General features: G+C 44.1%; 1 protein-coding gene across 1 annotated transcript; it reads left to right on the forward strand.

Annotated features, from left to right (window-relative positions):
• Positions 1-4,789: 4,789 nt before the first annotated feature.
• Positions 4,790-23,606, forward strand: LOC142582871 (venom serine carboxypeptidase-like). The gene is made up of 7 exons (XM_075692961.1): positions 4,790-4,890; positions 6,832-6,906; positions 9,200-9,243; positions 16,019-16,221; positions 17,215-17,545; positions 20,070-20,587; positions 23,125-23,606. Exons 1-7 carry the CDS (start codon positions 4,865-4,867, stop codon positions 23,404-23,406), a joined length of 1,479 nt encoding a protein of 492 aa, XP_075549076.1. The 5' UTR covers positions 4,790-4,864; the 3' UTR covers positions 23,407-23,606.
• The last annotated feature ends 722 nt before the right edge of the window (positions 23,607-24,328 follow it).

The following is a 24,328-nucleotide window of genomic DNA, read 5'->3' on the forward strand; positions in this document are numbered from 1 at the left end:
TAGTTGACCTTGAAAATCGCAGTCGTAGATCAAACTTGATAGTTTTCGGTATTGCGGAACACGCGAATGAAACTGAACTAGACTTGAGGAAAAAGGTTATTGATGAGTTGTTTAGGAATAAGTTGGGCGTGAACTGCTCTTCAGTCGCCCGGATTCACAGACTAGGACAGAGCGAACAAAATCGGCCAGTAATTCTTTATTTTCAAGACTACAGGGAAAAGCAAGCTGTCTGGAAGAATGTTTCAAAGCTTAAGGGTTCTCCGATAAGTATTGATAACGACTACTGTGAGGACACTCGACGGAAGCGTAAATTGCTCTGGCAGACAGCGAAGGAAGAGAAAGCAGCTGGTAAAAAAGTATTCCTTGTGCATGATAGCCTTCATGTTGACAATGACATCTACAGTTGGAATGACTCCTCAAACACTCGAAAATGGCTTACAAAGGCGAGAAAGAAGCCTACAAAGATATAGCAGTTCCCAACTGCGCAGCCGCGCCTGATATCTTTTAATGCACAGAGCACTAGTAACAAACTTGATAAGCTTGAAAATATCCTTATTTTATATGACCCGCATATATGCGTTATTACAGAAACGTGGCTACATGATCTGATAGGCGACGACGAAATTGTGCCGCCTGGTTATCAACTCTTCAGGCGTGATAGAGGCTCGTGTGGTGGCGGCATAGCCGTTATTATAAAAGATAGCGTTGATGCCACTCTTGTTGATCAAATTGCGGATCATGAAAGCCTTTTTTTGAAAATATCGTTTAAGCAAGATACCTTTTTCCTTTGTGCCATGTACCGTACACCCAATGCAAATGATTTGTTTTTGAATAAGCTATACGATCGACTTTTAGGTTTGCGTAATAAAAACATATTTATAACTGGTGATTTTAATTTACCAACGATTGATTGGGAGAACCTACGTTATGGCTGTTCTTCTACTGGTGATTCTATTCTTGACATCATGTTTTTGCTCAACCTTAAGCAAGCGGTGACTGACTATACTCGAGGCAGCTCAATTTTGGATTTACTGTTCCTCAGTGAAAGATTCATTCACGGCACCTTTGTAATTGAGCCTGGTATTTCTGACCATAAGCTAATCTTCTTTATGTGGGATAAGGCTTTAGATCGAACTAAAAAAACTCAGTCAGTCACTGGTGTAAAAGAATTTTCTAAGGCTAATGATGCCGCTATAATTGATTACCTTGACACGCATATCCAAACCTTATCACACGATGTTGAGACCTCATGGCAACTCTTTGTTAAAATCATACATTATTGTCTTGATAATTTTGTACCCAGCCGAAAAATGTGTAAGCACCGTGTAAACCCGTGGATTAACCGAGAAATGATCCACATGAAGCGTAAAATTAAAAGACTACGCAAGAAGCGTGCAACAATGACTTCCCAGTTTACAGAATTAAAAGTTAAGCTACAAACAAGCTTGGCAAAAGCAAGGAAATATTTTTATACTAATACATTGACAGATTTTCTTCAAACTAACCCCCAAAAGTCGTGGCGCTACTTAAGTGATTCGAAAACCGGGATTAGCAAAATGAATGTCGATGGTTTGGTGATAACTGACTCCTGTGCTATTGCTGAACATTTTAATGCATATTTCCAGAGTGTTTTTACTAAAACCGATGATTACGAATTTCAGAATTCAGTCGTTGAAACTGATACTGACATAGAAGTAACGAGGGAAGGAGTAATACATATGCTGTTAAAACTTGATCCTAAACAATCTGCTGGGCCTGACGGTATCCCTAATGCCTTTCTTAACCGATACGCTGAGTATTTATCCGGGTTTCTAACTGCTCTTTTTAACTGTTCACTGCCTCCAGGGGAAATACCGGCTGACTGGGGTATAGCACGCGTTAAGCCGATTCATAAAAAAGGTGACCACTTGTCGTTTGAGAATTATCGTCCTATCTCTATTACAAGCAGTTGTTGTAAACTTCTCGAGCGCGTTATTGCAAACTTCATTCATGAATTCCTTAGTGATAACAATGTACTATCAAAATTTCAACCTGGATTTAGAAAAGGGTTATCCACCGTTACACAATTAGTTACAACTGTACATGAATTTTCACGAGTGCTTGATGCATCAGGACAAATAGATGTTCTCTTTCTTGATTCCTGTAAAGCCTTTGATAAAGTGCCACATGGGAAATTGCTGTACAAATTACAGTGCTTGGGGTTACTAGGAAAAATAGTTCAAAGGATTGGGGCTTATCTTCACAACAAACAACAGTATGTGGTAATTAATGATTCATCATCTGCTATTCTTCATGTCACGTCTGGAGTCCCACAGGGAAGTGTATTGGGACCACTTTTGTTTTTAATTTATGTTAATGACTTGGTTGATGTTACTCCCGAAAATGTGTCTGTACGTTTGTTCGCGGATGATTGTATCATTTTTAAACAAATTGTATCACCCAGAGATCACATTGAATTGCAACATTCACTGAATGTTATTGACGACTGGTGTCAAAAATGGGGCGTGCAACTAAATACTCAGAAAACAGTACTACTGCGTATCACCAGGAAACTAAATCCTAGCCAGTTCTGTTATACCGTTAGAAACAATAGTATCTCGATTGTAGGCAAATATAAGTACTTAGGTGTCACCCTCACAAGCAACTTAACTTGGTCAACCCACATTTCTGATATCTGCACTACGTAAGTTATGGTTCCTTAAAAGAAAGCTGAAATTCGCACCCTCGCAAACAAAGCTTTTAGCTTATAATACGTGTGTTCATTCTAAGCTTGAGTATGCTTCTATCATTTGGGATCCCTATTTGAAGAAATATCTTGCAACTTGAACGTATTAACAGAAAGGCTGTTAGGTTTATATTTGGCAAATATCGTAGACTTGATTCCCCATCCAACCTAATGCAATTAAACTGTATTTCTACTCTAGAAGCCCGCAGAAAGTTTAGTCGCCTTTCATTTCTTTATAATTGTATGTTTGGTAACATAAAAAGATCTTCCTGACAGTATAAAACCCTTAACAACACGACGCACACGCCATGGCCATGAATTTGCACTAACCCCAATCTTTGCCCGATCAAAATCTTTCAAATTCAGTTATTTTCCAAGAACTCTGGAAGAATGGAATTCTTTGCCGTCTGATATTTTTGGTTCCAATAATTTTCTCGCTGAGTTGGAGTGTCACCTTCTCTCTTAAGCTTTATTTCTCCTTTTTTCTTCTTTTTGCTTCTTTCTTTCTTGCTTGCTTTTTGTTGTCTGTTGTTTTGTACATTCATGTTGGATGTAACCCACACCTGCTCGGGCCACCACATTGGCCTGCAGTATTTTGAAATAAATAAATAAATAAACACTATCTTCGGTATCGGCCCACGTATGGGGAGTGCTTAACGCCTGCTTCACCTCCGCCGCGGGTCGGCCCGGCATTGCACAATCTCCGGGATCGGCCCACGTATGGGGAGTTTTTTGCTTACCACGCCAACGACACGAAACTTTGCTTGGACGGTAGAGGTATACACCTTCGCTGTAATAGAATATTCAAAAGTCTGCGATGGCGGAATCGAACCTCTAACGCCAAGCACAGCAGCCTTATAGTCTAACGGCTAGGCCACGATCCCGTCTGTTTTTTTCTTTATTGCTAAGCCACGATCCCACGCATGCTCCTTTCGTGACAACGCCAGCTAGCTCTTTGAGACGACTGGAACGTGCTTCAAGTCACACAGCACGAGCTAGAGCCTCGTGCGCGCAAGTCTCCATTCGGCTACAGACTTACCACTCTCTTTCCCTTGCGTTACCAGCCGGAGAGTGCCAGCTTCCCTCATTATTGCCTTGTGGCAGCTAACGCTATGAGACGCTGTGTTAGCACACCGCTTGCGGGATCGGCCCACATTCCCCACTCTTTTTTTCGTAGCAGAACGCTACGAAGATGCTGCGCCACACTCTGCCGCCTTGGGAATTGGTACTGGTTGTAACAGAACAGGCTGTAACGTTTTTTTTTTTTTTTTTGGATCAAAAGAAAATGTCTTATCGCCTTCATACTACGGTCGTCGTCCTGCTTCTACCGTCGCATACAGGCGCGCGTCAAACACAACTGCTTACCTTATACAAACACGTTGGTACATCTCGTAACTCTTCGAAGAATTCAAACGGGGCTGAACAGCCAGCTACCCGCAAAATGCTTCGCTTAACATCGATTCCGAGAGCGCGTGGAATCAGCATAATATTTGTCCCGTATGCTCACCTTATTCCTCAAATAGCAGCCTTTCAGATGCATGCCCAGAAATTAGAGGCATTTGAGCACTAAACACCAGGGGACGCCTCCTGACCTCTAACATTCAAGATTCCCGCGAAGGCGCGGCAGTGACGCATAGCACTATGTTTAGCCAATTACGAAGCTCAGCCGAGCTAAGGGAAAGAGCACTGACCGCGCGCCGGGTATAGAACTCACTTTCAAGTTGTCAGCGAATTCGATCGCCGCTCGTCGAACGCGCTGGGTCATCATCAGGCTTATATCTATAATTTTTTTTTTTCAATTTCATGACTGTGTTGTGAAGACAGCAGAATTGGGATAACTTTCTCGTCGTTTAGAGACGCGCGGTTAAAAATTAATAGGGACAATCTGCGTTCACGCCAGCAACGTCCTTTGCTTGTGCCGCGTCTTTGCCGCCAGCAGCTGCTTGCAGCTGTCCGGGCAAGGTCGAAAAATGCGACAGCGGATGCACACCGGCTGCCTGTACTTTGGCGTGTCACAGTGCGATGTACCCTGCTGGCGCTTTTTCGTCCCACTTATAATATTGTGCCCACTGCAAAGCCTGAGTCTTAGTTGTATGCGGTGTGAGCAAGGTCTCTTCGTGGATCAGAAAAACAGCTTATATGAACTGTTGTAACGTGTCAAAAACGTAAGTTGTGCCATAACGATGGTGACATTGTTTTTGTCTTGGTGATCGTGGTGCTCCTAACGTCTATAGCTGCTTCAGCATGGCGTCAATGAAGGCAAAAGTGTATTGTATCTTTGGAACCATCCAAGCGAAGCGCTGTGCTGGGGTAGTCCAGTGAGCAGTCAGACATAGGTATGTGCGATGTCCACTGGGTGTTAAACTCACTGCTGAAAAGACACATGTGCGCGAAGTAACTGTGAAACCTGGGCGCACTATTTTTCGACGTGAACGTCAACATGTTGTCATTCGTTAAAAAAAATCGCAATCTGGTGATGATGCGGTTAAAATCTTACACAAACGGCATAATGCGCTCACGTACAATGTTTTTGTCGTTCAACGACAGAGTCAAACACCCGGAAAGAAGAATCTAGTGATAAGACAGATAAGATATTTAACGACTGATGCTGATGGTAAGGAGTTCGGACTGAGTCGGCGAAAATTCGATGGCCTAGCTGGGGTCTACATCTTGACATTCAAGTGGGGACAGTTTTACGTAGCCAAAAATCGCGTAACCACGGCAAACTGAGATTTTGACTCATAGTTACAGACATTGCAATAGAGATATATTCGTGCCATAACTTAGTCTATACACATTTATCTCCTCACAGGTAAGACATCTTGTGCAAGGACGTTTCATAATGTGTTCTTAAGAATAAAAAAATTCCTTTTAAAATGCATTGGTAGGAATCGTTAATTTGCATTTTTAGACACAATTTCTCTTTAACATCCTATGGCTGCACCCTGCTAACGATTTATTTCTAAACCCGTTTCCGCTTTTGCGCATCAACTCAAGGAAACGTCAACGAGAAATCGTAAAATATTGAAATATTTTAGTGGGTTCGAGTTTTTCGACATTTGTAAACTCCCTACCGGACTCCAAAAAACAAGGTTTTAAATATGGAAGATAAACCGACCGTATCGAATTTACTTTAAGAGGAAAACAGCTTATATCGGAAACTCACTCGCATATATTATTGCCGGAAAAGAAGCTCAAAAGAAAGGCGCCATCTGCATAACGACATACCAGCGATGCCAGCGTACGCTCAGACGTTCATCTAGCTCAGCTTTTTTGTTCTCAAAACATGTTATACGTCATAAGCACATCATAATCGCTTTTACATCCCGTACAGAACTATTGTGAAGTATTTTACTATGTGCGCAAGACACTGCAGATTGATTATGTTTATCAATGCTCACGATTTTGAACCTTGACTTCGGCCTGTGCGGTTCTAGACGAACGTTGGCACATATATCGAATTTTAACACGCATAGGGAATGCAGTCACAGAAAAATCGAGTTTTCGAGCTCCATGCACAAAAGGCGCCTGGGAAATACTGCCGCCAGTGCTTTTCAAGGAAGTGCACGAAAACACACTAGGTGACGACAAACCATTTCGAAATTTCGCCCAACAGCGAACCGGCTATGTGCCTGCTATTAACGCAACATCTTAGCAACAGACAGAAGTGATATCGTACGCCCAACAGCGATCCGGCTATGTGCCTGCTATTAACGCAACATTATTTTTTTTACAATAACAAAAGAAAGGGATATCGTACTCAGAAACAGAAAACCTTAGCCATTTCGTCGTAATGTCGGAGTGAAAAGCAATAATGTACGCAATGTTACAAGTATTGCTGGCAAAGAATGTCAGTTAGGAGCGGCGTGCTTCGTTTGACAAATGGGTTTAACTTCCGGTGAACTTGTCTCGCGCTTCCTGCGACGATAGGTTCCAAGCCCCCCGTTGAAAACGTGCTTGTCAACTGAAGGAGGAAGTCGTTTTTGTTCTGATATATAAACACTATATATAAACACTATATAAACTCGTATATAAAACACTATAGTGAATACGGCATTGTTATTTGCTTGAAGTTCACCCTTTTCTTGCACGATAACCATTATCAGAATGAAGACTGCGCTCGGGCTCCTACTATGCAGCATCGCTTTTTCATCTATCGTCTGCGCAAATCACGACTACAGGTAAGTGTCCTTGCGTACTTTAGTGCCTATTTTTGAGAATATGCTTCATCACAGCAGTATCTTGGCAACTATTAAACTCATCACTGGCCCTGACCAGACGTTGAACATACTAACCGTATTAACATTCATGAGGTCCTTATTATATCCTCAGTAATTAAAGTACTGTCTCGTGGGCCCGCACTAAAGCGCTGAAGTACTGTGCCCGCATCCGCAAGTCAAAATTTAGACCAAGCTTAGCGATAAGCCGGCACTCAGACGTTCGGTAACTGTTCTTCGAAAATAACTTTATTTTACCAATACCTTGGTACTTCGTCAATGTAGGCTAATTGTGAATGCCGTTTTGGTTGCCCACTTCTCTACAAAAGCCACTGTTGACGTGGCTTCAAGTTTTGTCATGGTTTGTTATCCAACTCAGCGGTCTTTATAATAAAGTTTGGTTCTATACTATAGCTATTAAGTTATGCTTGTCACGGTATCTTAACTCGACTCGTTTAGCTTCTCGGTATATACTGTAGAGAAATTACTCCATCCGTGCCACGCTATTACTTCAAATTCTTACAAAAAATGTCCAAATTATTTGTAAAGACCATTGTTGCCGATATATTTTACCTGCTCAGAATGAATAGACTCGTTTCTGATTGCGCTGCCTCATGGACTGTTTTCTGCCGTCTGCCCAAATCCCAGCTAATCACTAAAACAAAACTAGGCTCGTCCATGGCATTGCTAGAAAATTCAAAGTACAGCAGACGAACTGAGCTCGCACTTGGCCGTTTTTACCAGAAATGCACGGGCGCACCCACCTCGTGAAAGGCATGGAAATGGTCACCGTATTCAATGGCTCTTTTTAACATGTATTTAGCGTTTTTATGATATACTGTACGCGTTGGGAACATTGGACGCACACAAAAGAGGTCGCGCACAGCTAGCACGATGAGTTGGGAAAGCGAAAGTTACCCTCCAGCCAACTGTTGCATGAACCTACAAAGGAAACCAATACGGGTATTCTAGCTTAGCGCTACAGTTGGGTGGATGACAATCCGTGTCCCTTTCATGAACCTTCCCCCACATTGCGGGCATCTGCAGAACTGATTTTCCATACAATTAATTGTACAAAGCTACAGATCTCCCTCTCCAACGATTAGCGTCTATTTATTTTCAACACACGGAGTCCGCTGATATCGTGTTGTGTCCACCACTCTTCTTTCACCGGCTTGTCGGAGTGTGTTTAGCAGCAGCCGTAGAAAGGCAATGTTCGCGGTCGTTCGGTGGAGCGGTCAGCTCTCCTGAAATTAAAAGCGCCAGTGAGTAGTACACATTGTGTGAAGCGTTTTTGTGGTACCTTGTGAGAATATTCCCGAATTGTGTGTGCATTAGACGCGCCGACGTAGTTACAGAAGCTGCAGGCATGTCTGGGCAGGCCGCGCTTCTAAACGGTGTACTAGGCTGCATGCCCTCCCAGTCGACACAATTTCTTTAATCGATGCTACGCATACCGTTTTTCTCTTACTCATCAGTTCTACTTTTCTCATCATCCGCAAATCATTTTAAGGCGAAGCTTTCTTTGTTAACAATCCCGGACTTTCCTGACTGTGGCCAGCGCCTGCTGCTGCTGCTGGCTGCTGCTCATGCGTTATCGCCGTATGGCTCACAGTCCGGTGCTAAAGCCAGAATAAAGGGGATCTATTGGCTGCGGGACGGCGGCCATCTAGGAGCGATGGCTCACACTACGCTCACACGCGTAGCATCGAATTAAGAAATTACTATTCTCAATGTCATGGCAGAAGCTACGTCAAAGAAATAATAAACTGTACAAATTACGAAAGGTATCCTCTTAGTTTAAAAGAAAATTTGGTATGAGCAGATGCTTACTTTCTCAAGTACTTTTTCTTTATCCTTATATAATGACGGGCCTCCTTTGTGTTCCAAGGTGCTTCTCTGATATGTTACTTCACTGCAGGTCATGTGATCTCCTGCGAACCCAATTTTGTTTGCGCAAATGAATATGGTCCCGCACTTCCACATCTCTACATCGCTTCATTAATTAATAAAATGAACAAACTGCGCCCACGTGGGCTTTTCTGCAGACAGAATCGTTGTGAACGAATTGCCACACGTGACGATTAATATAACGTTTTAGTCGCATACAGAACCACCGAAGCCCCGCGTAGTATTTCGCCAATCATCTCCATTTGCTTTCTGGCACAGCATTTAACGGCTCATGATGAAAAACGTTGAATAGAAAGTGTAGAATGGTGACCCCTAAAACACCTCTTTTCATTCGGTGGTTTTTCAGGCACAAGATAGCGCGGCGTTACAGTATCGATCCTGCAAGTGAAGGTAAGAACAATAATGGTCTCAATGGCGTTCACTGCTTCCTGCAACGAAGGTCCCTAATAGATGCAGCAGAAGTTGTCAGGTACCATCAGGTATCAATATATCTGGTATCGGGTGCCGTAGCAGTGACAGAAGAGCAGTCTCTGACAGCGATTAACTGATAACAGGGATAACGGTGATAACTAACTGTTACCAACCTCTGCACGAATGGGCAGAGGTTAGTATCAAAGAAACTTATAATATTTACATATTTCTTTACAGCCCACTCGTGCGGCCCTTGCGCTGTTGCATCCCATTCATAAAAATTCACATGCTTCTTATGATAATGTACATCTTAGTACCACTCCCGAAACAAGAAACAAATGGGTTGTATGATTAATGTGGACACTACTGCTTGCGCATTCAATCCGTGCATCCCCTATTATCATTTCTTGAGCCCCTGTACTCATACGTCCAGGAGAATGGTCGCAGTAATACATATCGGTATTTCTTGCACTTTTAAAAAAACCGATGCGCGTCATGGTGTGATACGATAACGAAAATATTGACAGCCTGCTAATTCGCCGACAGCTGCTATTTCATTTTTTCCTCTTTGTTACGTGTAGGTGCACCTTCGCAGTGGTTAAAGAAAGAGGCGTATTGCAAAACAACTGCGCGCGTAACGTACGTTACAACGAAACTTCACGTTTGAAGAAACACATCCAGCAGCGAACTAATTCAGTGCGCGAAGCGAAAGATCAGCACTTGCACACTTTCGCAACCACTGGCGCGAGACGTTCTCGTCTTAAATTGAAATTACATTCTGGGCTCTTGCGTGCTGAAATCACGATATAATTGTGAGGTGCGCAGTTCTCGTCTTCCCTTTTCTGCGAATCAGCGGCGCAATATGTCGTCGCTTCTGTCATTCCTAGCCTTCTTGAGGTGTGGGTGAAGTGCAGCTCTGACAAACCACCCTTTGCAAAAATAACGCATTTTCTTACATCTCAGTACGAAGTCTACTGAGGACAAAAACAAGTAAATGGAAACAAAACAAATTTTCTGTGTGTAACTCTTGTACGCAGCCTCACCGCAGGTTTCCCGTATTCAGCGTAACGTTTGTATTTTGTCAAACAGGCGCCACACTGATACGCTCGATTTCACGCCACAGTGTGACACCGTAGCAGAATCTACGGCTGCCGTCGTCCGACCAGGAGAGTGGTCATGCACACACACGTCTTTGGCTTCGATGATGTGTCACGTTTCTCACGCGGTATTGCAGAAGTGTGCAAGAACTCAATTTTCTCCCTCCGTATTTTCTTGTTTAATGTGACTATCTGTCAGGTGTTTGTGATATATTTGCCAACATTAGAAACCCACTGTGTTTGCGATATATTTGCAAACATTAGAAACCCATTTTCAACAACCTGTAAGTGAGACTATGAGGAACGCGATATACGTATCATTTTTTCCCTGTCAAGCTACGCACTTCCTTCTGTGCCCGACTACCTGCCTCATACTGTCAGAAAGCTCGTCTGCGTCATTACACGAACACTAGCAGCAACTAAGGAACAAAGCTCGCTCCTACCAAGGAATCGTCAGTATAATGCGAGAAGTTGCGTCCATTTTTTTGCGTTTCTATTTTGTTTTTAAGTAAACTGAGATGCTACAGCAAGAAGAGACACTATAAGCTTCGCGGCGTTCTCACATATTTCAAAAATCCCCGCGCAATGACAACAGCTGTGGACATACAAAAGCTGCTAGCTGGATCTTCACCCATTCGCGGACGCAAGATATTCCTTCGTTGTTCTCAAATAGTTATATATGGAGCACCCACAATACACTGCCAATACGTGGCGTCACATAAGCTGATGCGAGAGCAGTATTTTCGCTATCTTTCTGGAGGAGCAAGTTTGCACATCCGCCAAGGCTGACAGATTCACAATTACAAAAATGTTATCTACCGATTTGCAGCTCAAGTTACCGCTTGTCTTAAGTGCCCCTCTAAGCGCCAAAACAGAACGAAACACAGTGTTTGAATCCTTTACAGTAAAGCACAAGTTGCGATCCACCGCGCCTCTCGCAATGCATGCGTGTGAGTTCTACTTTCACGCAAGCGACAGCTGACCAGGCCGCTGACATTTGCCATAAAAGGCCCGCTGCTGACAAGTGATGCCGTGCCGTTAACCCTACTAGCCACTCTATCGCTAGTTTATTACCGCATAATATCCGGGCCAAGGCAGCGAATGTTCGTTCCAGTCATAAATGTTGAAAACGTTCAGGATGTCGGAGCAACCATCTGCAGATTGAAACGCTTTGTGCAGAGCAGACGAGCTGTCCGCACAGCCTGCAGCTACCAGGTGCGTCAGCCTCAGTGCGCATACGCGTCACTCCGCATCCGCCCGACCCTGCAAGAAACCTTCCGTGTAGCAGTAAACAGTCGCCACAAAGGGCACGATGTTTCAGCCCTCTAGCGCATGTTTTGCAGGTGCTAGTTTAATAACACAGAAAGTTTTGTTGTTGTTGTTGTTGTTGTTGTTGTTGTTGTTGTTGTTGTTGTTGTTGTTGTTGTTGTTGTTGTTGTTGTTGTTGTTGCAAATCACTTTCTTTTGCACCACCATTACATTGGTCCAGAGCCACACAAGAAAGCGCTCATACCTGCGCTGTCTGTCAGCAAGCAAAAGTGGGCAACGGAGAAAAGAAAAGCTGTGTTCTTTTTTTTTTTTTCCTCTCCTTCGGTGCATATAAAAATAGACATCAGATTTCGTTTGCGCCGCGGCCTGCCCAATAATGGAGAACGGCTGGTATGGCGGGACGTCAACAACATTTCCCGCGAAAGACAGGCTCTTAACACCTCAGGCAACAGAGGGTGCGCATCGCAGAACGCTGTTATTTTATGTGGAAAACAACGAAACTAACCCCGAACAGATATCTTTTGGCAGACGGCACAATTCCACCTCTTGAGCTGAATCGATTGACGATGTATATATTACCTCTACGAAAGGTAATGACGTCGGTTCAGTTAGCACAAATAGACCAAATAGCCATAAATTACTTACTTATCGGGACAGCTTCCTACTGCGAGAATGAAACTGACCAGCAGTCAGAGAGCATATATCTAGTAGAAACCCTTACTCTATAGCAGCACCTTCGAGATAAACTGCACCTAATTGTTCGCCGGAATACATTGGTAATCCACGTAGTTCTTTTCCGCAGTACTAAAGAAAATGGGCGCTTTGTAGGTGAAGAATCACGAGGAATATCAGTTTGTTTGTCCGCCCGTTTTGGCAAACAGACGTCTCGGAGCTAGCGCTTTTCCAATATAGTTTAGGCATTTGGACGCCTCCTTAACTGTGCTTGAGTTCAATTACGCAACTGAGACGTATTCGCTAAAATTCACTAAAGGATAGTCGATTAACGAGGTTTCCCTTTGTGTCTTAGTGTCAATTGGTATTTTTGTGAATGTGTTTGTCGAAACTCTTCACGTAATCTACATATGGCGTAATCACTCTGTCTCGTGCTCTCTTTTATTATTATTATTATTATTATTATTATTATTATTATTATTATTATTATTATTATTATTATTATTATTATTATTATTATTATTATTATTATTATTATTATTATTATTATTATTATTCAATACAGAGGTTGATGGCAGGCGTGAGACTAAAAACGAGAAACGCTTGACGAAGGGGTCACATCTTCTAGTGCAGGCGGCAGCAAGGAACATCCCACATACATACAATTACATTAACAAACTACTTATTCCTAATAGAAACAATTGCTGGAACACATTTGAGAAGTTTCATTCGGCCCCGTACATATTGTACAAGAAAGAGGAGCGTACGAATTGAGTTCGCAAGACTTCAGCAAGATGCAAAATAAGAATAAGAACGAAAAATGATCACACTTCAAGGTGGGGCATCAGCCCTGCAAGTAGATTGGGAATCGTAGCATGTTTAGGGGGAGAGACACTGCCGATGTGTTACGTTACGAAGCTTTTACTGTCACGCAGCTATCGATAATATGTCTGCGTAGATGCGCATTTGATAGGTTCTGAAGGAAAACGTCCGAGTTATTCAGTTCAATTAAAAGCACCGGTAACTGGTGACTAATCGTCTCAAAGGCTAGGCAAGTTATCCGTACAGTAGGCAACGCCCAGGCTGCCTTCTGACGGAGCGGATACGGAGATTTGAAAGGGCGCAGTGACGCTGATTTTGATGCAAGCTCTGTCGATTGCTTTTGTTTTTTTTCTATAATTGCATAATAATTTGTAAGCATGTAAATTTAAGGGATCTCTTAATTTCTCTTCGTTAAGCAAGTGCCTGACTGTATGTCCGTAAGGTATATTATACACAATACTACGAAGAATTCAACGTTGTAGGACAGATATCCTTGTTAAGTTTGTTGCCCGAGTGGTTGCCGCGCTAATGAAAAGTAATTTAGGTAATAATTTAATAGGGCATTCTACAGAAGCAACTTTATTTTATGTGGCAGGGCACACCCCCCCCCCCCCCCATGCCATACTACAAAACCTACAATTTGGAGTGGGGGGGGGGGGGGGGCTTTCGTGGCGATATGATTTATCTGTCGTTCCCACGACATATGTTCTGAAAAATACGCTTCCAGTAATTTAAAAGACTGTACAGTTTCTGTAAATTCTCTCTTGTACGATAAGTTAACAGTAGGGTCACTGTTTTTTTCTTTGTGTGTGTGTGTGTGTGTGCGTGTGTGTGTGTGTGTGTGTGTGTGTGTGTGTGTGTGTGTGTGTGTGTGTGTGTGTGTGTGTGTGTGTGTGTGTGTGTGTGTGTGTGTGTGTGTGTGTGTGTGTGTGTGTGTGTGTGTGTGTGTGTGTGTGTGTGTGTGTGTGTGTGTGTGTGTGTGTGTGTGTGTGTGTGTGTGTGTGTGTGTGTGTGTGTGTGTGTGTGTGCGTGTGTGTGTAAGACTCAGGAAATTCAAGAAATAGACGCACATTCCCATTGGGTGGCCTGTTAAAACACTAATGATACAGTGTTGTTGGCTACTACTGAAACAACTTCGACGTCATCGGACGAGTAACAGAAGTCTGGTACGAATACGCAGCTGATTTCTTTTTCATTGACAAGCATAGGCAAACCTTAAACGCGACTGGCAACACCGTTTGCATTGAAAGCTGAAAACAGTGGTAGTTGAAAACAATCATTATTCAGCCATGACTCTGATATCATTACGGCGAATTAGAAGCCGTAGCTTTGAAATAACAGTTCAAACTCCTCGCGTTCATTTATTTTTTATTTAGAGAGCATGCATTTATGTGAAAGCATGGCAAGGAACCATGATTGATCCACTCAGATGGTAAAATTACGTGCATGTCACGAGGTAACGTGCGCAGAAGAATCAATAAAAAACACTGACAAATTTTATACGCCGATTACCTCAACCCGATCCGAACCATGGTAGCTTCGGATGAACACTTCGCCACTGGAATGCCTGACAAACCGGCAGTTGTTCCGTGCCCATTCCTTCCTAATTAGGAACAGTGATCAGGCTCTACAGGTCAGCTCTTCACATATATACAAATTCTTCCCCGTGTTTCCCAAACGGTTTCTATTTCCTGAGCCAATTATCTGACTTTGCTGTTCAAATCAAACAATGATTTCCGGCACTCTGTCTCCCTTAACGGGAAGCATATGACATCCTTCATTATCGCAGTTTACAATCTCAGCTACTTGCATTAATCTAGCCACTTCGCTAACCTCACTCAACAGGTCTTCGTGCTCGTTCTAACGAACACCATAAAGCCATTTTTTTCTGCTTCGTACTTTAGGTTCATTTAAGACTGCGTTCAGTTGTTTGAGGTTTCGTTCATCGCGCGCGCATTCGACTCTTTCAACTCTTTTGCGTAGGTCAGCAAGTTCTTTGTCTTGACTGGTCAAGGCGCTTCATTATGATGTCAAAGTAATTCGACATAGTCTGTACCTGCTATTCAATGTGGTTATGTTGTCTCGGCTACATCAGACCATCAAGTTTTCTGCTCATCTCGGGAAATTCAGCAGCAACATTTATATCACCAAGGCTGGAAGCTGTGTTCGATGTGCCGTTGCGCTTTGCACGATCGAGTTTTACATGTAGGGCAGACGAATGCTTTGCGAAAAAAAAGCTGTTCTTATTTTCGCAGAATGGCTTGTTGTCCCCGAGCATACCCCGAAGTGATAGGAACATTTGCGCTATTTTCATTTTAATACACTATCGCAGTAATATATAGGCTTGCTGCAATAAGAACAAATGTCTGACTCGGCGCCAGCCATCACAACAAACGCTCCAGGCACCAAATGACAGTTTTGGCAACAGCAGTGACACAAGAACAAAGTGGGTGCACGTAAAGAAAGAAAGTGCACAAACCTGCACTTTAAAGAGAAAAGAAAAAAGTGCGTCTGGTGTCTGCTACTGCTGCCCCGAAATTTATTGTTGTACTTTCCCTTAATCACCTAAACCAAGCACCTATTTCAACTTCAGATTGTGTCTTTTTGTACACTTTTGTATATCAGTTTGTTGGACCTCGCAAAATTAGGTGATCAGCCCAGATAGCTCTCTGTACATTTTCTATTTTACAGCAAATTTAATTGTTGAATATAAACTTAGCACTCAGTGTTCGTCCCACTCGTGCTTCAATGTATGCTTTGGTGATAATGTTCCGGTCGTTCTGGAATAATAAAACTAGACCAGTCGAGATTAATAACCCCATCGGGCACAGAACTCGCCCCTATGGAAGCCAAAAAAGGCGCCAGCATGAATTCATCGTGTTCCTTCTATTCAGGTTCCAGGTCAAGCGAAGACGATGATGTTGGAGAGCCGCTTTATCTGACGCCTCTAATAGAGGCAGGAAAGTACGAAGAAGCCTTGCAGAAAAGCAGGGTAGGCAAGATCGGCGATGTTCCAGATGTGACCAGCTACTCGGGGTTCATCACTGTGAACAAGGAGCTGGGCAGCCACCTCTTCTTCTGGTTCTTTCCCGCCAGGGTGGGTATCAACATGGAAACCGCACCTCCGTGTTCACCATCGCGCAGGTCAACTTTTCCCCTTTTCAAAACTCAATTAGAAGCACACAAAACAAGCATCACAGACTTAAATGTTACCTTGGTTCCCTTAAGGGCCAACTGCACCGATATTTCACTTTGATTAAATGTTATTAATTATTAGTATATACCCCTAAAGCTGTAAATTGCCTAGTATTCTCGTTAGTAGCCTTTCAACAGCACCTAAACAGACGCTCAGTAGCGACAGAAGTGCACTAAAACCGCAGTGATGGCTCAGTGGTTATGGCGTTGTGATGCTGAGCTCGAGGCCATAGTGCAATTAGCCACGGTGAACGCTCGTGTATCGTACTTTAGTTTCACCCTGAAGAGCTCCGCGTTGTCAAAAATAATCCGCAGCCCTCCACCTACGGCATCCCTCATAACCCGCTGTCCAGCTTCCTGACACTAAACCACCACAATTTTAACTGCACTGTGGAAGAACTATTACCCGGTTGGCTTCTCCACACTGGAAAGCCTTCGTGCTGAGAAGAGCGCTGGTCTAAAAGCGCATCTGTCCTGCAGGTGATGTTGGGAACGATACGATGCTGAGTAAATCACGAAAATTTAACATAGTAACGCTAAGTCTCCTCATACATAACCGAGCAATAACGGCCTATGTAAAAGAGGCTTATGCAGGGGTTGAACTTCAGGGGTTGAACCCGAGCTGTTTCGATCTTCAGGCTGGAGGTCATCAGACTCCATCATTAGAGCAACGGTATAACCGCATAAATTGATAACCTGAAAGTGAACCTGAACGACGTCTGCGGTGTCAGATATCCGAGCAAATTATAACAAATGGTGCGCGATGACCTATCGAAAAAAAAGCATGCACCAAAAAAAAAAGACGCACGAACATCCTTGGTGATAATTCATTTGCTGCTTACGGCACGGAATTCCTTTTCTTATATTATTTTTGCGTGTACGTGTGCGCGTGCAGGAAAATCCCGAAAGCGCACCAGTGTCGACCTGGCTTCAGGGTGGACCCGGGACGTCTTCACTCGAAGGTCTGTTCGTGGAACATGGTCCTTACTTCATTGACGAGAACGGCGATCCACAGATGCGGAACCTGACGTGGACGCGAATCATTTCGATGCTGTACATCGACAACCCGGCGGGCACCGGTTTCAGCTTCACGGAGAGCGAGGATGGCTACGCAACCAACCAGGACGACGTGAGCCGAGACATGCTCGAGCTGCTGCAACAGTTCTTCACACTGTTCAGTGACTACGCCTCCAACGATTTCTACATGTCCGGAGAATCATACGGCGGTGAGCATCGGCTGTAGTTAGGGCGGGAAGTTATGTAAGAAAATGCCTGAGGGGGTCGCCAGCTACAGGCGGACGTAGCGGTTTCTTCTCGACTTGGTAATAATTTAAGGGTACACCAAGGGATAAATATTAAGCTGAGCTAGAGCGATATATTATTCGTCTTGTAGTCTATCGTCGTTTCCTGTGCACCATGCAATGTATGCAATGTATGCAATGCATGCAATGTATGACGTAATCCACACGTGACATTCCTCTCTGCCGTTCTCCGTGCATCAGCCAGTGTTGACATCACATGATAAGTACCACAGTCCAAAATAGGCAACACCTCTCCAATTTTCCATTTCAGTCATTTTCTCGCTTACAAAAGCCCTGTTCTTGCTGTGAATGACGAATTCGTTATTACAGAAGCTTGATATTTCGATCTAGCTCGGCCTAATGTTTTCCTTTAGTGTGCGCTTTCCCTGGAGGCTCAGCTCTCGGGCACTGTCACACATGGATGTCACCTCTGATGTTGAGGAACGTGTCCTTGATTCAAAGGAGTTTCACTGGCACAGTTTCTGTTCGTCTTGCTATGTCGTTCTTTATTTCTTCTATTGTATTTCTCACTCTCCATTTTTTCTTTTTGACTTCCTGCATTTCACGTCTTTTCCAATACCATCCGATTCTTTACCAGTCCCCTATACTGGTAAGCGCTATTCTCTACGAGTAAATCAACTCACATCGAATCTCTTCGCAGAGCCATGTCAGCAGTGTCTTTGCCTGAGCGACACATATGCACTCAACCTGAGTTAGACGCGCCACAATGATAAAAGGCGCATTAATTTGTAAACTGCCAAACTCTTTCCAGCTTGAGCATCACCGCAGACGAAAAAATGGTAAGAATGAATTAAATATGGCACAGCGTGCGTTTACGAGAGAAAGAAGTGTGTAGAACTTGCAGTAAAGTTGTATTTGCAAAGTGTTTGCACGGATGATCGCCAAGTGTGATAGCATATAGTCAGCAAAGCAACAAGGAACAAGTCAAAAAGAAAGTTTTCATTGAACCTGGAAGAGAGAGGGCGAAAGCTCTTTAATAAAACGCAGAGATTTCTGCCGCCGTGTGTACAGTGGCCCATATGCTATTCTGCACGAGGGAAGGGATGAGTGATTGAAACGCCCCATGAGAGAAGGGGAATGGGTGGAAAGAAACGTGCGGGAAAGATGGACTTAGCATTTATATGTAAAACGAAGTCGGATGCACTACATTCAAGATGAAGGTGATGTAAAAATGAAATTTGGTCACTGTAATCTGTATATAGCATTTCCTAAAGCTTGTAACGCAAGGCAATATCCCGAAGGTAAGCAAACAGCGAGTTTAAATCCTGCCGCTTCCTAAAAGGTCAAGTCATTGAACCTAATGTGCTTCTCAGCGCCAGTAGTGCCTGAACAATTTTGCCCATTTGACTTATATAAATTTTTCTTATCTCTATAGGGTAGGAATCCTAACAGGATATTCTAAACCGTTCACATAGCACCACAGTGGTAACAATATGGACCGGCAGATTGTCTAGTCATATGTGTAGGGGCGTTTCTTCTGTTTAAAAAATATAAGGGCGTGTTTGCAGGCTTATCTGCTTTCTTTTGCCATGGGCTTCTAGAATCTTGCGATTGCGTTATGTTTAGCCATGCCCAGAGATGGTCACATCAGTCGAGCACAGAGTGCTCCCGAACTTCTAATAATAAATCGGCAGTTTCGCCGTGAGGCCCGGCATCAAATGGTGTTCGCTCCAGGCGCAATTATTAGGTGCATAAAAGTGTAACAGCAACGCGAACTGAAAGGTTGGCACGAATGAGAGCTTTTCGGCGTAGCGCAACTATTACATGGACGCTTAGAAGAGCAAGACACACACACACACAGTGTTCGGTGTGCGTGCATGTAATAGTTGCGCGACACCCAGAAACGTTCAAGGTGGCGTACCAAGAGCCTAAAGCTTCCTACTGATCGACGAATGGCAGACCTATTATTTAGCAAATGAGGCAACTTTAGAAATCCGGGGTCGAATTCACAAAGCGTTTCAATCGTAAGTGTTTATTTTCCCCAGTGGCCGGGTGCCTTCGCTAATATGTCCAGCATCACGATTGGTTAAAATTATATTTTAAGAACAAATGTAGCGTAAGGGGTTTTTGTGAATACAAGCCCCGGTGGTCGGATTCGAAGCCATTTAACTGTCACTGACATATGTCGTCGCTGTAATACCGTTCCTTATACTGGACCTGCCGGCATTCGTTCTTAAGATTCCATTTTTGGCCATGAAAGTCGTTGTGAATCAACATGTGCGCTGGCCAACGGCCCCTTATTCACCTAGCCAACACCAGCGAAGGCCGTTTAGTGATAGGCGGGCTTGTTACCCATCGTCCCTTCGACTATTGACACTGTGCAGTCTACTGGGCGCTCTACTGGGCGGTCAACGGGCTACCCACTAGTGCAAGTTACGTGGGAGCGCATTCTTGAACGTTAGCCCTCAAGTGCATCGCTTCTACGCAGGAAAATTTGTCCCGAGCATCGGTGCCGCCCTGCACGAGTCCAAAGACAAGCTCCGGGTGCCGATCAACTTCAAGGGCATCGCTATTGGTAATGGCATGACAGACCCCATCACTATGCTTCTCTACGGGGACTTCCTGTACTACATCGGGCTCATGGACAAGCAGCAAGCGAGGCACATGCAAAACGAGTGCGATCGTGCGGCGAGCCTGATCCGGGAAGAGAACTATGTGGAAGCTACTCTGCTGGCGACCTCTCTCATCTTCGGCGCTGTCGTTGGAGACACTACGTACTTTGGAAATGTCACGGGCTACGAGTACTGCTACAACTATCTGCTCACTCAGAGACCCGAGCCGCTAGATTGGTACAAGACTTTCGTTGACACTCCTACGGTGCGCAAAGCCATTCACGTCGGGCAAATCCCTTTCGAAGGCGGATCAATGGAAGTTGCGGTCCACCTTGCCGCAGACCTTATGAAGTCTGTTAAAGAGCGGTTGACCGTGCTGGTGGAAAACTACAAGGTATATATTTTCGCGTATACTGGTGTTAATGGTGTTCCTTTGCGAGTCTGAGTAATCATTCGTTTGACATCAACTTCGCATTTACGAGCTATTGCAAACGTTCATGTGCCACGATGATGAGATCAAAAAGATCATGGTTTCAAGGTTATCTAGCTTCATAGTGTGACAAACGCTAGCACTCATGGGTAGCTTCATTTGTGTGATGGTCAGCGAAAAACGATGGTTGCTGGGGTGATCATGACCCTGGGTGTTATACAAATACATGTCAAAACTTCCAGATGTAATAGAAAAATTCTGTCCAGCCTAGGCGTCGATGCATTGTGGTGCGCTGCAGTTCACGTGTCGCTTCACAATATTTAGCGTATTTTTTATGGCCGATTGCATTCGCAGTAGTTCTATCGCTAAGCAACATAGGCCAAATTCACAGAGCATTTCGTTCGTAAGTGTTGTTTGCCATTGACCTGCCGACTTCGCTAATCATACGTCGACTATCTGCATTTCCTATTATCCACTCTCAGAAACAGCTTTAGCAAGGTCCTTCTACACTTTCCTTCTGGTCACGAAATCTCCCGAAACTTTCATATAGGGACAGAAGTTGGCCCCAGAGGCGTTGTCCCAAGTAGAAGGGAAACAGTATGGCGCGCCAGATGGCTGGGCTGCGCGATCATGCAAATATTTTACGAGAAAAGGCGCCTCTCCAACATTTATTTAGGCATGTTTGTAGAGGGAACATGCAATGGGAACTTTTGGCAAAGTAATTTAACGCGCAATGCGTTTGTGCTTAGATTATACAGGGCACTGGTGTATGATTCACGTGGCCCCCTCGTCCGCAGTAGCCTTCCTTGCACAAACCGTTTTGGTCGGCTGTGTCTACTTGCACTTCGTCTAGTTAGTTATATAAGCTAGTTCGGTAAATTAATTAGCTTAGTTAGTAAGTTAGTCATATTTGATTAGTTAATATAGGTAAGTAGATTAGTTTAGCCAGCGAGTATTACTGTTAGTTACATAACTTAGCTAATTAATTGGTTTGATTTGCTAGTCTAAATAATTCATTTTGGCTAAATAGTTAAGTAATTAGTTCGATTAGTTGTAATAATCATTTGGTTAATTAGTGCTATTATGCAGTTAGTTTATTTGTTCAGATAGTTTTGTTACTGTAGTCTGTTACGTTAAACAGGGTGGCGATTTGACACGTTGTGCCGACCATAGTCAGGCGCCGATAGCAATGGCAGTCGATCGTTGCGCAAAAGCGGGCGCGCGCACAGAACGCCCGTGGCGTCCGTAGCGCGTCCGCTCCGATGGCCTACATGTGCCAGCGCCGCGGTGCCTCCACTATGGGCGCTGTGTGAAGCGCTCCCATAGCGTTACGCGGGAGTTTTCGAGACCAGACGAAACATGTTGAAGGGACCTATAGTTTCAGCTTAAGAACGTTTTTGACAGTATGAGGCGGCCTGCTTCTTTGGAGTACTGGGGCCGAAATCACAAAGCTTCTTGATCGTAAGTACTGATTGCCACTGATCAGCCGCCTTGGCTTATACTCATATGTCGACCACCAGCATTTGCGGAATTTTTCCCTTAGGTACAGTTCTAGAGTAAAAGCTTTTTGTGGATACGGGCCCTGTTTATCATCGACTCGAACAGGGCTGCGAAGGTTGAGTTATTTTTGGCCTGCATTTACACAGAACCTGCGAAGAAAGGGCGATTCCTGGGCAAGGTCCAGCAGCGGCCAGTCGAGGTGATAGCACAGGCCTCTACCGATGTGTAATACCCACCAATAAACTGCGCATGTATTCATAAAAGCATTCTTGCAATGAAACGGTCCGTAGGAGGAGCGGCCAGCCAACTGTTACGTCGTGCATATTAGCGAATGCGGCTCATTGACAGACGGCGCCCATGCCAGCCTACTCATGGCAAAGGCGAACGTTAGCGCCGCCCCCCCCCCCCTCCCCAGAGAGTTCTGTAGACGAACGTCATCCTCGGCAAACGCTGAGTAGAGCTTTTATCGCCAGTCGAAAACTCGCTGTATGTGTTTTATTTGAACTGAATTTATGTTCCATTCTGGGCCTGATTTCATCTGCCTTTCTGTGAACTTACTCCGTGTTTTCTTATCTCCGCACGCTCCCTCCTGAATGTACTGCGTTTATGCGAGGGGACTTTGCGTTTCGGCGTGTTTTATGTGACACATATTGTGTAATCTGTCCTTAGAGTATTTATGTGACTTTCAGTTTGACTTCACTTTAAGGTTGGTTGTGTTTGACTTATGTGGGCTGACTGTAAGTTTTAGTGTATTTCATGCGAGTTTCTTATTCCTGTGGTTGTTCACTGTATGTAATGATACGTGAAAGAGAGTAGCTTACACTGCTTAAAGGTACCAATATCTCCTAGATATCATATATACAGAAAACAGTGCTCACAAAGGAAAAGCATTGTTAATTGGGCCTCTGTTTGCTAAATCCATTTCTTGATTATAAAATATGCCGCGTAATTATGTTCCGCAGTCTCACTTTTTTATCATTCTCTTTTTTTCTCGTCATAAGGTACTCGTCTATAACGGTCATCTGGACATCACCGTCCCGTACACTGCAGCCCAGGCACTCATGGACTCCCTGCAGTGGTCGGGGAGCGAGGAGTGGTCGAACGCCGAGCGGAAAATCTGGCGCTCGCACGACGGTCAGCACATACACGGCTACGCTCAGAACACGAGGAACTGCACGCTGGTCCTCGTTCGGGACGCAGGTCACATCCTTCCGTACGACCAGCCGGCGGCAGCGTACGACATGATCACCAGATTCGTCAACGAGGAGCCATTTGCAGTGTAGAACGCGCACATCAATCACAGATCGCGGAATAGCGGGGTAACCGAAGGCCGTCATTCCGATGGGCCAAGAGACAGCACGCTACCGCCAGAAACTGTGATCTCTACTTTTGTTCTTGTTAAGGGTGTGTGTGTGTTTTCTTTTCTTTCTTCTTCCTTCTTCTCTTCTGTCTTTTTTTAGCCTCTTGCCCTGCGGCATATATATATATATATATATATATATATATATATATATATATATATATATATATATATATATATATATATATATATATATACACATTTAAGCAGGAGTGTGGACGCCCCCTCATGCATAAATTGCAATGGAGGCTTAATGGAGTTATCGTCCATGAGTCAATGCGCGTAACCTTGGTATCCTTTGGTAGACCTCTTGGCAGCCCTTAGAAACCTCTCTCGAGTGACCCTCGCTTCTGGGCATAGCCACAACAGGTGGTGAGTGCTCGTTGTAGACACTGGAGCAGGGCCCTTTCGACAGTTCACTGGGTTGTTCAGGTGATGGACTCCAGGCCCCGGCGACGGAAGTTGTAAGTGCCGCCCCCTCCTCCCCCATCTTTCTGGCCTGTATTCTTCGAAGATAGACTTCCCTCCCTCGAGAAAGAATACGGAGAGAGGAGCAGATACACGGAGGGTGAAGACAAGCGTGTCCCGACGGAAAAGTTGAAGTAGTTTTTTGACTAAACGCTTAAAGCGGGGTTCTGAAGGAAGGTTATCAGATGGGATTTTTTTGTCCTGAAAGAGAGTGCGCATTTTTCTCCGGAACGGAGGAGAGTTGTGAACACTACGTGTCTTCGGAAATTTGTGACGTCTTGGAAACCTTCTTCGGCGTTAAACGAGTCAGTGTGGATGTCGACCACACTAATGTTATTCAGCCTATTTACGGCGTTTAATACAGGGCTTGCAGCTTA

The sequence above is a fragment of the Dermacentor variabilis genome, chromosome 5 (genome assembly GCF_050947875.1).
Source record: "Dermacentor variabilis isolate Ectoservices chromosome 5, ASM5094787v1, whole genome shotgun sequence".
Taxonomy (NCBI): Eukaryota; Metazoa; Arthropoda; class Arachnida; order Ixodida; family Ixodidae; genus Dermacentor; species Dermacentor variabilis.

What these genes read in the sequence shown, in the direction of transcription:
- LOC142582871 (XM_075692961.1), top strand. Translation starts at nt 4,865, where the DNA reads ATGAACTGTTGTAACGTGTCAAAAAC. An exon ending in TATCGATCCTGCAAGTGAAG is followed by an intron (nt 9,244 to 16,018) that starts GTAAGAACAATA and finishes CCTTCTATTCAG; the next exon opens with GTTCCAGGTCAAGCGAAGAC. An exon ending in GTCCGGAGAATCATACGGCG is followed by an intron (nt 17,546 to 20,069) that starts GTGAGCATCGGC and finishes GCTTCTACGCAG; the next exon opens with GAAAATTTGTCCCGAGCATC.